The sequence below is a fragment of the Thamnophis elegans genome, chromosome Z (genome assembly GCF_009769535.1).
Source record: "Thamnophis elegans isolate rThaEle1 chromosome Z, rThaEle1.pri, whole genome shotgun sequence".
Taxonomy (NCBI): Eukaryota; Metazoa; Chordata; class Lepidosauria; order Squamata; family Colubridae; genus Thamnophis; species Thamnophis elegans.
Window position 1 is genome coordinate 124,785,531 of NC_045558.1, and position 14,583 is coordinate 124,800,113.

At 36.0% G+C, this 14,583-nt stretch overlaps 1 protein-coding gene across 1 annotated transcript; it reads left to right on the plus strand.

Annotated features, from left to right (window-relative positions):
* The first annotated feature begins 4,698 nt into the window (after positions 1 to 4,698).
* On the plus strand, positions 4,699 to 11,159 carry LOC116521633 (vomeronasal type-2 receptor 26-like). The gene is made up of 5 exons (XM_032236294.1): positions 4,699 to 4,952; positions 5,692 to 5,977; positions 8,485 to 8,712; positions 9,025 to 9,151; positions 10,255 to 11,159. The coding sequence occupies exons 1-5, from the start codon at positions 4,699 to 4,701 to the stop codon at positions 11,157 to 11,159; spliced, it is 1,800 nt and encodes a 599-aa protein (XP_032092185.1).
* Positions 11,160 to 14,583: the final 3,424 nt, after the last annotated feature.

A 14,583-nucleotide genomic window follows, 5' to 3' on the forward strand; every position in this document is an offset into this window, starting at 1 on the left:
CTTTCATAGCTAAGGTGCGACTTGAATTCATAATTCCTTGCTTTCTAGCCTAGTTCTTTAACAGCTAGATCAAACTGCCTCTCAAGTGAAACCCAAAGATATGCAGAGAATGTTGATTAAGTAAATAGCAAAAAGAGGTAACCTGTCAGTGACATTTGTCATAGGCTTATGACTTTTCCAACTCTATCAGTCTTTTTTGTAATTCCTATATACGGAATATTTTATCAGGAGGAAATTTTTATAGAGGATAATGAAAGAAGTTGAATGAATGCTTTGCTAATAATTTGGATATAGGCATGGCCTTAGTGATTTCTTGCTATGTTACCTTTGAAATGCCAGTAGATGATGCCATTCAAAAGTTAAAAATAGGCAAAGTGTTAGGTCAGATTGTCTTTTGAATTAATACTATAAAGGTTCTGAAGACCAGCTTCTACAGTCACTGAAAGATTTAATGAATTCTATATTGCAGGGATCTAGGATTTCCCGGTCTTAGAAAGAAACCCATTTTTCTTTATTGATAAGGCCAAGATACAACTTTGATGAACAATTATAAACTGATTTCATAATTAAATAATGACTATAAACTTTTTACTACAATATTAGCTGAATGATTGAATACAGATCTTTAGCCATGTAAATCAATATGTGTTTGGACTTACAAGAGAGTAAAATGTGAGAATTGTTTTTGATGCTATTGAATACAGTATCATAATGATAAATAAACAGTATTGGTATTTGTAGATGCAGAGAAAATCTTTGACAATTTAAATTGAATCTTCATGTTTAAAGTTCTAGAAGACATTGTCTGAGGAGAAATTTATTCAAGGGATTAAATCAATCTATGCATGCCAGCAAGCTCAATTTAATTAATTTAATGAAGCCAATATTGTCTTCTGGAAAGTAAAGATACTACTTTGATAAAAAGCCAGACTTTGTCTATATACCAAGATTCTTAAAACAATTTAAACCAGAAGGATTTCTGTTAGGATTATTGGATGAAGAACTTGGGAGAAAATTGGAAGTTTCTCATTATATATGTTGACGATGGCAAGAATCATATGTTGGACCAAAATGGAATTCTTTTTTTTAAAGAAAAAAAACCTGTTATTGAAAATTTAAAACATTAAAATACAAATACCTTTAAAAATAATTTTGTATAAATTATGATCCTTTTTGACAGTACTAACATAAACATTTGTTATTCAAATGCATTTTTTACATTCCCAATTATTCTGATATTTATACATCTATGTTTCTAAGCTGTACATTTCATATTCCTATTATTAATCCATTGATACCAGTTTTCCCAAACTGTATAATATTCTGAGTCTTCCTTGTCCCTTAACTCCAAAGTGAGTTTATCCATCTCTGCACAATCAAGAATCTTTTGGATTATCAAGCAGTCTGTTGGCATGGTATCACTTTTCCAACATTTTGCGAGTGCTATTCTCGCTGTGTAATTATGTGCAAAATTAAATATTTTACCTCTTTTGTATACTTTCCCTTAATAGGAAATTATGGCTTTAGCTCTATTTAGCACTATTTGTAATTTCCTGTAAACATTTTTGTATTTTAGTCCAATATTTTTTAGCTTTGTCCATAACCACCATGCATGAAAGAAGGTACACTGTGCCTATTTACATTTCCAACAGTTTGGATTTAAGTTTGGATACACTTTTGCCAATGTCGTGGGGGCTAAATACCAATGTTAAAACATTCTGTATTGGTTTTCTTTGTACGCAACAGATTTTGTTATTGTGTAATTTTTATTCCAAATTCTTTCCCAATCTTCCATCTGAATATTATGAGCAAACTTTTTAGCCTAGGCTATCATTGGTCCTTTACTATTTCCTCTGTGATGTCAAAATTTGGTAAATAATTGTATATCTTTGATATTAATTTCTCATCTGTACCTAACAGCAGTTTGTCTAATTGCTTTGGTTCTATATCAATTCCAAATTCCTCTCAGTCTTTTTTATTTCTAGATCGTAGTTGAAGATATGGTCACCAGTCTATAATCACTCCCTGATCTCTTAATTCCTTATTAGTTTTTAGTGTTCCTTGGGTGTCTAAAATTTCATAGTGTTTGGCCATTCTAACTATGTCTAGTGTATTGGGGTGGATCATTGCCTCCATAATCAATAACCAGCCCAGGATTTCCATATAATGTTTACTTTTAATTTCCTCCCATGTTCATATCAACAAATCCCTCAATATGTGTCTGTAAAAATATGCATGTAACTTGCTTCTGGTATTCCACATGGAGGCATGCCACCCTGTCTGTAGGTCGTGCCCTTCCAAGATTAAAAATCTCATGTTTTTTAGATATACCCATTCTCTAATCCATACTAAACTTGCCGCTTTGTAATAAGTTTCCCATTCTGGGGGTCCAAAGCCACCTCCACTCCTGCTGTCCAGCAATGCAGTTAATTTTATTCGTGCTTTTTTATCTGCCCAAACAAATTTTATGGTTATTTTATTTAAATCTGTGAATAATTTTTTTATCCAGTTTCATGGGAATTGTTTGGAATAAATGAAGTAATTTAAGTAGAATATTCATCTTAACGGTCGCAATTTTTCCTAACAACGATAATTGTACTTTTCCCCATACTTCTAAGTCTTTCTTCATTTGTTGGAATAGGATGAGGTAATTGTCATATTTTATTGAGGAGCATCTCGCCATTAGCGAAATACCTAGATATTTGACCTTCTTTGCGATTCACAGCCCCATTTCCTTCTCTAACTCTCTGTTCTGTTGGACTGTTAGGTTTTTAATTAGCATTTTAGTTTTCACCTTATTAATTGTATTTGTACTTCTCTGTATTTTTCTATTTCTTGTATTAGCATTGGTCCCGATTCCAATGGTTCTTCTATGAAGAATACCAGGTCATCAGCAAATGCCTGGACCTTATATTTTTTGTGTTTAAATTGATCTGATTCTTATTAATAAAATCTAACGTCAAAATAAAGAGTAGAGGTGACAGTGGACATCCATGTCATACACCATTCATTATTTCTAATGGTTTTATAATCTACCCATTTATTATTACTCTTTCTTCCTGGGTTGGCTTTTTGAGCATCTAAAAAGACCAGTGCTGCCTGTTTTTCTGGCTAGGCCTCATAATATTCCAATATATTAATTACTATTCTTATTATTTCTTATTTCTCTCATTGGTAAGAATCCATTTTGGTTTGAATGTATATTTTCATTTAATAATTTCTTCATTCTTTCTGCAATAATGTTCACAAATATTTTGTAGTTGGGCTTCTAACTATTTAATCTCCTGTAGTGTATTGTAATCTTTCTCTTTCTCCTTATTTTTCTTAGCAGTGCAAACTATTGTTAGTCCTCTTATATATGCTCATAAGTTTTTAAATGAGGTATATCATTTCTTATTGACCTGAAAGAATAATTCTAATTCTTTTGTAATTTAATATATTCACTTTGTTTTACAGTTTGTGGTTTCAATGTCCATCTTCCTCCCTTTTTTGCCCTTTCCATATTATTACAAGGGGATTATGATCTGCCCAAGTATTTGGCTGAATCTCTACTGCCTTTATTTCCTTATCTAGTTTTATGTTTATCCATATCATATTGATCCTTGACCAGGATCTATCAGGATTAGAATAGAATGTAATTTTACTTTCTTCTGGACAAAGTGTTCTCCAAAGGTCTATTAAATTTAGTTCCTCTGCCATTACAAAAAGGGTTTAAGGAAGATTCTCCCCCCGCCATTATTTTTCTGTTCACTGGCATAATCCTTCTTTATATCTACAATCACATTATAATAGCCAGTTAAACATATATTATCTTTTTTGATCCCTATAATCCAGTCATGAACTTTTCTAAAGATTTCCTTTTGATTCTTATTAGGAGCCTAGGTAGCTGCTAATAACAGACTTTTTTGATCTACAATTATTTCAATTATCTCTACTCTTCCCTTTGTATCTGCATATATATGTTTTGCTTTTATCCCTTTCCTGATGTATATCACCATTGATTAATTTTTAATTACCACAGTGGAAGAATAAGGGAAGAGAAGCATCTTGTTGCTGATTTATTTACTTGCTCAATTTGTAAGAGTCTCTATTGCCTAATGCAGGAGTGTCAAATTGGCAGCCGATGAGCTGGATGCATCATCCATGGGCCACACCCACCCCAGCTCCGCAAAGGGGAAAATGTTACAATATGTCACGTGACATCAATTGATGCTGTGAGTTTGACACCCATGTCTAAGGTTTAAGGCATCAGGCTAGAAACCAAGAGACCATGATTTCTAGTCCAGACTTAGTTATTAAAACCAGCTGGGTGACTTTGGGCAACTTGCTCTCTCTCTCAGCCCAACGCACATCAGCAGGTTGCTGAAGTTATAAAGACACAGAATAAATAAATAAATAGATTCTGTCTAACTCAAACAATGTGACTCTGGGTGGTATACAACACAAATTTTGTGCTGAGACCAACATCTTTGTCAACAGGGATTTGGTGCCCTGCAACTGTCATAATGATAGTGATTAATGGAAGAAATTTGTGAGAGGTAGCAGCATATCAATGGCTGCAAAGCCAGTTCAGCTCTGACAAGTTGAACTTAGTGCATAAAAGGTCTTTTGCATCTCTCTTTGTGATCTGAATTTGACACAGAACAATTCACTTTACTTTCACGAATTTTTGATGAAGATGGTGGGTGCTTGTTTATCATGGTGGTAAGATTGGGATGGGGCTTTTCTCAGGAGCTCCCAGCTCTTCTGCTCATCCTCTTCCTGCTTGTAAAGTCCAATGATTCCTCCAGAAAATGTCTGAACCTGAAGGATCCTTACCATAGAAAACCTTCCACACATCCCTCAAGTCCTTCAGATGAAATTATAATAGGAGAATTTGTATCCATGACACTTGGTAATTATAAGGAACAGAAGTTTAGGGAACATCCAATTTCTTCACCAACCCAAGCTTAGTAAGTAATTCTTCATTTTTATCTAAGGTGTCTCTTACCTCATGGAATTCTTCCCTTAAAAAAACCTAAGTGGTTTTTCATTCTTGGAAGATCCTGTTGGGGTTTGATGATCATTCTTGCTTTCATCATATAAATGACTCTTTTTAAATATTGATACATCTCTTGTTGTGTTTTCTAATCTTCTCCATTTTATATGCCAAGCACATGAAAAGCAGAAATTTAATTGGGGGCAGATTTCAGTTATTAACTATTGATTGAAAACACATAGATATCCTACTGAACTGTATGTGTAAGATGGATTTGCTAAGAGCCCAAATGTTTCTCTTTGTACAAATTAGATCCTCTGGTATATCCTTATATGTTGTACCTGGAAGATTAGATCCTCTCTTTCTGTCTGCCTATATTCCCCATTACCTCTGATTTAAGATCTTAGTTTCTTTGTGGCACTGAGACTTGGATCAATTGCACAACTGAGATATATAATAAAGAACAAAGACAATAGTATTAATTAAAAAAACCTAAGATCTATAGATATATATATATAGGCATTAATGACAGAAGAGAAATAAGAAACCTATTCACTTTTCTTTAGGGGAATATCTGGACCATTTATATCAGAAAGAGTTTCCCATCATATAGAGAAAAAAACTATTGCTTGAGCTCTATGGGCAAACAATGATCTACAAGTCACGTAATTATATCAGTCCTTAAAATCTAACACTCAAAATTCTCTTGGCAGTATAATCCCTAAAAACTATCAGCATGTGCTTGCCTTTGTGTTTGCCATTAAAGAAGTCAACAAGAATCCTGATCTGTTGCCCAACAACACTTTAGGGTCCAAGATTTATGACAATGCTTACAACCCATGGAGAACTACTTGGACTACTTTGGATCTTCTGTTTCTCAGACAAGGGGCTCCATTCAATTATTACCGTGAAGAGAAAGTCATGGCCACCATTGGGGGACTCACCTCAGAAAATTCTATTCACATGGCCAACATCTTCAGACCTTACAAAGTACCACAGGTAAGTCTTTGGAAATAGGTATATAGAAGGAAAAGGAGAATAACTATTAAGTCTCAGTGGGAAAGGTAAATTCTTCTATTGTTTAAATTATCATTTTATATTTATGGTGATTTCAAAAACTCGAAAGAAATTACACTTAGATAGCTGCAGGATTGAAATGTAAATTTGACAAATCAAATTTCTTTCCACGTTATGAGTTCCAAATTAAATACATTGATTGATTGTCTGACTATGTGCCATCAAGTTGACGTTGACTCATAGTGACCACCTTCAAAAGGACCACCCATCGACCATATGAGCCCATCCACCAACCAAATAATACACTATAATGGATTTTTAAGAATATTAAAATAAATTTGGATCTAATATTAGGAGGTATTTAAAAACAGTTTATACAAAACTGAATGTTTTTCTTTGATTCAATATGTTTCTGACGCAAGGTTAGTTATGGGTCATTTGATCTCACATTGAGAGACAAAAATGGTTTTCCTTCTTTCTACCGTATGGTTCCCAATGAAGCTCTTCAATACATGGGGATAGTTAACCTTCTGAAATATTTTGGATGGAATTGGATTAGTCTAATTGTTTCAGATGATGAAAGTAGTGAAAATTTTCTTCGAACCCTGAGACCCATGCTGTTACAAAATAATATCTGCATAGCTGGCATACAGATAATCCCAATTATGTCACTCTTCTTATTAAGAGAGATACTTGAGAAAAATATCCTTCAAATTCAATCTGTTATTTCCCAAAGTAAAACCAATGTGTTCCTTGTATATGGAAATGGTCAGTCTCTAGCGGGATTACAGATGGTTTTATACTCAATGGAAATAGGCCATAACGAGCCTCTGGAAAAGGTGTGGATCACAACATATGAATGGGATTTCACTGCTCAAAAATCTGCGAGACGATTTAGCAAAAAGTCCTTCAATGGTACCCTGTCATTCTCACTCCATACCAAAGTTGTGCCAGAATTTCAGAATTTTCTTGAGAAAATAAATCCTCTGAAGTCTACAATTTATTTCCTATCTGAATTCTGGACAACAATATTCTTCTGCTCCCTCAATATCCATGTATTATATGGGGAGAAAATGAAAAAATGCACTGGGGAAGAGAAGCTGGAGACCCTTCCTGATTCTGTCTTTGAAATGGGCATGTCTGGCAGGAGCTATAGCATCTACAATGCTGTGTATCTGGTGGCACATTCTCTCCATGCTTTGTATGCCTGGAGGAACAAGCAGAGGAGAAGGAGAAAGCAAGACCAATGGAGTCTCCAAAAAGTTCCTCCCTGGCAGGTACTCACAAGTAGATTGGTCAATTCATGAAACCAAAATAATTTAGGAATCAAAATAGAACTATAAGAAAATCACATATGATGTAACAATAGAGAAAATCTAGTAAACAGAACCTGCAAAGAAAAGCAAGCAAATGCTTTTAGAAGAATGTTGAGAGAAGGGAGATAGCTGATAAAAATATCTAAAGAGAAATGGGAATTGAGAATCCAGGTGTGCCAATAAAATAGATCAAAATCAATGCTAAATTTAGCACCATAGGAAAGAATGGATTTAATCTGTTCTGAGGTTTTGACTTAACAGAAACAACCAGATACTTAATTCCATTATGAGAAGAGGAAGAAACAAGTAAGGATTGATTACTGCTCTCAAATGAGTGAAAGGGCCTAAATCAGTGTTGGTGAACCTTTTTTGCCTTGAATGCCAAAAGCATGTTTGTACATACTATTGCACACACACACAAGCCCACCTGCATAATTTGATGCCCCCCTGTGCCGTGCCCCTTGCACATGTGTGGGAGACAACTCCTGTCCCGCACTTGCATGTACAGCTTTCTAAGAGCCAAGGGAGAGTGACAATGGCCTCTCCATCCATGGAGTCCCTCTGGAGGCCACAAACAGCCAATTTTCCAACTTCCAGTGGTCTCAGTAGGCCTGTTTTTCATCCTCCCCAGGCTCCAAAGGCTTTCTAGGAGGGAGAAAAATGGCCCAAAATGCAAAACGGAAGTTGGGGAATGGACTTTTGGGTTGCCCATTAGGCCATTTTTCTCCCTCCCGAGGCTTCAGTAGGTTTCAGGAAAGCCTCTGGAGGGCAAAAAATGGCCAAAAATCAAGGCCGAAAATCAGCTGGCCAGCACATGCATCTGCACTGGTGCTGACAGGGTAACACCTTGCACACCCTCAGAAATGACTCTACGTGCCATCATGGGCCTAAATTGTATGATTGCTTGTAGCTGCAGTGCTTTAGAAAAATGTAAGTTAATTGTGATTTAAATAGAAATAAAAACTGATGAACTGACAATTGCTTAATTTCTTTGAAGCAAAGTATTTCTCCACATCATTAAAAAAAAGAGAGAAGTAAGTCTCTGGAGAATGAATTGTAACTCTTGTCCCATGAAGAGTTGTCCAACAGCAAGATGGCTGCAGTGAGTTGTGACAATGCTGAATTGTCCCAGACCCTTTCAGAGTAGTAACTACTTTTCTCCTTTCCTTCTAGCTTAATTCATTTTTGAGATATGTCCACTTTAACAATAACGTTGGAGATGAAATATTTCTCAATGAAGATAGGGACTTGGCAACAGGCTATGACCTGATCAATTTTGTGACATTCCCAAATGAATCCTTCCAGAGAGTCCAAGTTGGAAGAATCGACCCTAATGTTCGATTTGGAAAAGAATTCATTATTAATGCAAGTGCTATTATATGGAATCCCAAGTTTCATCAGGTTGGAGCTCTTATTCTTTGCTGTATTTGATATCAAGGCCATATGAACTATATTTAACACACACAATGTGGAGAATGACAAGGGGATTTGTTAAGAGAGCTGAATTTGGAAAATAGATTGAAAAAAATGAATAATGCAGAAAGAGTTATTAATACCAGATTATTGTGGAATTAGGAATCTTTCTAAGATGTTAACCTGATTGATTATTTCTAAAATCTATCTGTTCCAAACGTATTTAATTCAGAATTAGAAGTGAGAGGAGAAAGCTATTTCTTGTTGTAGAGACTGTTTTTCTTTTGATAATATTAACAGACGGTGCCAAAATCTACCTGTGTTGAGAGCTGTTATCCTGGACAAAGCAAACAAATGCAGAAGGGGAAACAAATCTGTTGTTATGATTGTATTCAATGCCCTTCAAGTAGGATCTCAACACAAATGGGTAAGTGAAGGAAATCAGATCTGTCTAGAAGAACATCCAGAAATTTTCAGCTAAGTGCTTTTGAATTTTGTGCGTTCTCCCTTACATACGTCTAGTGACCATATTATGATTTATGTTCTTCAATAATGTATTTAAATGCTATCTCAACACATGGGCTGAAGCTAATTTGAAACCAGACCACACAAGTATGACAGACCATACACGTCTGCATCTCTATAACTGTCTGGTTTGGCTCTGCAACCCAACAATACAGACACAGACTTCAACAGAATTAGAACTGCAGAAAAAACAATTGCTACCAACCTGCCTTCCATCGAAGACCTTCATACTGCATGAGTCAAAAAGAGGGCTGTGAAAGTATCGACAGATCCCTCATATCCTAGATATAAATTGTTTCAACTTCTGCCCTCAAAACAATGCTACACCAGAACAACTAGGCACAAGAACAGTTTTTTCTCACATGCCATCACTCTGCTAAACCAGTAATTCCCATAACACTGTCAAATAATTTACTAACACTGTATTACTATTATTCTTTTCATCCTTCCTAGTACTATGTCTTCCCTCTTATGACTATAACCCTGTTACTTGTGTCTTTACAATTTATATTGTTTTATTTTCTGGTATGATTTGATTGTTTATTAATAACCTGTGACTATCATTGTTATATCTTATGATTCTTGATGAATGCATTTTTTCTTTTATGTAGACTGACAGCATGTGAACCAAATACAAATTCCTTGTGTGTCCAATCATACTTGGCCAATAAATAACTCTAGTCTATTCTGTTCTGTTCTACTCTACTCTACTCTACTCTACTCTACTCTACTCTACTCTATTCTATTCTATTCTATTCTATTCTATTCTATTTGTATTCCATTCCATTAGCATGTGAAGTTCCATTTATGAGCAGAAACATTCCCTTCCCCACTGCTGCTTCCACTGATATGCAAAGCCCAAAAAGTTGGGGATCACTGTTTTCAATAACTTTTGTAGAGTTTAATACTAAACTTTTTCCTATCAGGTAATGTATAAAGAGAAGAAAAGTATGAAAAAATATTAGTAGAAACTTCTAATACTGAATTTATGATTGTGATCTTCAGATGCAGATGAATGTGAGCCTTGCCAAGAAGATCTGTATCCTAACACAAACCAGCAGGAATGCATTCCTAAAGTAATGACTTACCTGTACTATAAAGAAGGCCTGGGAGCAGCTCTGACATCTTTAGCACTTTTACTTTCTCTCACCACGCTCATTGTGATAGCGATCTTCAGGTTGCATTCAAACACTCCTATTGTGAAAGCCAACAACTGGAGCATTACATGTATCCTGCTCTCTTCTTTGCTCCTATGTTTTCTCTGCTCCTTCTTCTTCATTGGAAGACCTAGCAAAGGGACTTGCCTTTTAAGGCAGGCAGTGTTTGGCATCACCTTCTCCGTTGCTGTTTCCTGTGTACTAGCCAAAACAATCACTGTGGTTCTGGCCTTTGTGGCTACAAAACCAGGGAATAGGATGAGGAAATGGATGGGAAAGGGGCTAGCAATCTTGGTCATTGTGCCTTGTTCTTTGATTCAGATTGTCATCTGTGCTGTTTGGATAGTGAAGAAGCCCCCTTTCCCAGAATTAGAGAAGCATTCCCAAGTGGGTGAGATCATAGTGCAATGCAATGAAGGTTCAGAAATCATGTTCTACATTGTGCTGGGCTACATGGGCCTTCTGGCCGTGGTCAGCTTCACCGTGGCTTTCTTTGCCCGGAATCTGCCTGACAGTTTCAATGAAGCCAAGTTCATCACTTTCAGCATGTTGGTGTTTTGCAGTGTTTGGATATCCTTCATCCCCACCTACTTGAGCACCAAAGGAAAATTTATGGTAGCCGTGGAGGTTTTCTCCATATTGGCCTCTGCTTTTGGTTTACTGAGTTGTATTTTCCTTCCCAAATGCTACATTATTATAATGCGGCCTGAATTAAATAAGAAGGAGCAATTGGTAAGGAAAAATAAGGATTGATGCTGCTTGAGAAGGAATTAGGACTGGTAGTTCAAAATGGAAGTATAAGGTTACCAGTGTGGATGAAAACTACTGTCCCTGAATGATTTGAAGAGTTTGATTCACCTGTTAGCTGAATAGTTCAGAATTATTGAATGTGAATTTTGTGTTTTTTGCTAAATAAAAAGTCTTTCCCCCCAAATATGTTAAATCTGCATGTTATTAAAATTTTTTAAAAGTATTGATATGTATGATGGAAAGAAAATACTAAGAAGCTACAGTTTGTACGCTGAAGGGAAGAACTGTAAACTTGGGAAGTCAAATTTCTTACATGATTTCTTTACAACTCCCTTATTAAATATTCTGATCGATCAATCGATTTGCTTTGTTTGATTGGGTTCTGTCAAGTCAGCATTGACCCTTAAAGGTAAAGGTTCCCCTCCCACATATGTGCTTATCTCAGTTTCAAAGTCGATGAGCCAGTGCTGTCTGAAGACGTCTCCAGGTCATGTGGCGGGTAGGAGTAAATGCCAAAGGTGCACAAAACGCTGTTACCTTCCCACCAAAGGTGGTTCCTACTTTTTATTTGCATTTTTATGTGGCTTTGGAGCTACTAGGTTGGTAGAAATCACTCTATTTCGCAGCGCTTGAGATTCGAACCACTGAACTGCTGATCTTTTTTATCAACAAGCTCAGTGTTTTAGCCACTGAGCCATGGTGTTCCCCATTGACCCTTCGGAATCACATAGATAAGAGATTTATTTATCATCTTTGTGTAGATGCCCATCACAAAGAAGTTATTTCAATAATGGTTTACTCATTTTAACAATAACATGTTCATCACCCTAAGCAAACAGAAAAGTTAATGGCTAATATATCTGTGGAGGTATCTTTTTTTGTAACCCATAATAAATAATAAATGCATGTTTGCTATTTACAAATATTTAGCCAAAGGAGTTGTAGAAAAAAGAAAGTGCAATCTTAATTCCTGATCACTATTTATTGAAGAGATTTTGGAGAGCTCTCAATCATATTGAAGCTAAATCCAAGATGTATTATTTCACTGGATCTGATGTACATATACAAATATTTTGGTACAAGCAGTCTGTTGAAAGCAAGGGAAGGGGATGTATCTTCTAATTTAATCAAGGCCATATTTTCTTCTGTAGTGTGTCATTTACTTGCATAGTCATTTTTTCCAATGGATTATTGACCACTTTGTTACAACTCCTGGTTCACACTGGCACTAAAAAAGGTCTTTGTTTAGAACAACAATGGAAAATTTTGGAAGAATAATGATAAAAATTTATCCCTGATCCTAAACGTATGTATCTATCTATCTATCTATCTATCTATCTATCTATCTATCTATCTATCTATCTATCTATATCTATCTGATATTTATTTATTTATTCTTTTCTTGTTATTTTATTTTTTTTACAAATAACTCAAATCCAAAAGATCTTCTTCCTCTTATTTTCCCCACAACAACTGTGATATGTATCAGACAGAGAGTGAATGACTGGCCCAAAGGAACCCTGGTGGCTTTCATAGCTAAGGTGCGACTTGAATTCATAATTCCTTGCTTTCTAGCCTAGTTCCTTAACAGCTAGATCAAACTGCCTCTCAAGTGAAACCCAGAGATATGCAGAGAATGTTTATTAAGTAAATAGCAAAAAGAGGTAATCTGTCAGTGACATTTGTCTGCTTTTATTTATTAAACAGATTTTTATAGTTTGAACCCAAACATAGGTGATGAGTCATAGGCCTATGACTTTGCCAACTCTATCAGTCTTTTTTGTAATTCCTATATACGGAATTATTGAATACTCTTTTTTTTCAGCACGTACCAAAGGTGCTTTTTCAAGAGGCAACTGGACCGTAAAGTCCAGTTTCCTCTTGAAAAAAGCACCTTTGGGACCACCATGACCTGGATGACTGAGAATCTCCATAGACATTTTTTTGAGCAGTACTGTGGCCTAGAGGTGGAGCTCTAACCTCACACTTGGGAGGCTGTGAATTGGATCCTAAGCAGCGGTAGATATTTCTTTCTGTAGGTGCAATGAGTAATTGTTTGCTCTGATCTCCCTGTAGGCATCAGGAAGGGCAACCAGCCATTAAATGCTTGAGCTCTGTTCAGTCGTCCCAACTCTACTCTGATGCAAGGTATTACAGGGTCCTTAAACTAGAAAAAAGAATATTTTTTTCTTTTGTTATTTCTCTAATCCTTTTAATTATTAAAATAGCACCTATTTTCAATTGTATATGAAGTGCAGCATCACTTTCCATAACATTCTTGTAGGGTGTCATTTTTAAACATACTCTCAGATCAGTCTCATGTTCTGACCTAGATCATGAAGCAGACTCCTCATCCCTCTTTTATTTAGTTTAAAGAGATTTCCTCTCCAGTAAAGTCCCGGCAAACAGTCTTTCAAGAGATTTCACAATTACAAACCTTTATCAGGTTTGGAGAGCTGCCAGGCTGATATCTTCCAAATGCCACACTGTAGCAGCAATTACTTGGCAAGAAGTCAGGAACAAATCTTCACTGTAATGAATTGAATTAAGTGTATCCTGCAAACTCCCAACCCCTTTCCTCATCTTTATTGCCTATGGGAGGGGCCATTCATCACCCACCTGTGCTTTTACTCCCAAACTTCCGTTACTTAGCTGTTCCCTTCTCCTGGCAGCTCTGTGCATGCACTCATCAGGAACAGGCTCCAGCTGTTCTTCTGATATTCGACTCCGAAGACAACTGATAACTGTCAGATTGCCCTGGGCCCTATGTCCCTCCCACAATGAGCCTTCCCCAGACTCCAGGAGTGGCCCATGTTCCTCCCCAACTTTCTCACTCTTTGAGTCTGCCACCAACTCCACTGGCTGCTGGCAGGCCACAACATTTCAGCCTTATGAGGTAAAAGTTGTTCCTTTTCCGTGACATCTTTCAAACACAATCATCTAAAGTGGCAGCAGACATAAAATTCATCTTTTGGTTAAATATCCCTTAACATCTTGAATGTTAAAATATGTTGCTTCATCTTGTATTATTAAGCCAAACTTAAATGTTCTTATCTTTTATTTGTAAACATTAGTGTTTTCTGGTTCCCTCTAGCATTGAACTTTCAAAGACTCATCCTATACTTTTGTTTACAAGAATGCAACAAAACCCCACCTCATTTCCCCATGGTTTGGATTCTTATAACTAATTCAAAAATACTACTTTAATTGTATGTGGATCTTTTTAGAGTCTGTTTTACTTTCCAAATCAACATTCTAACCACCCTTTTGCTGTTTATTTCAAAGTTTATTTTTTAGGACTTGAATTTACATTTATAGCGAAATACCTAGATATTTGACCTTCTTTGCGATTCACAGCCCCATTTCCTTCTCTAACTCTCTGTTCTGTTGGACTGTTAGGTTTTTAACTAGCATTTTAGTTTTCTCA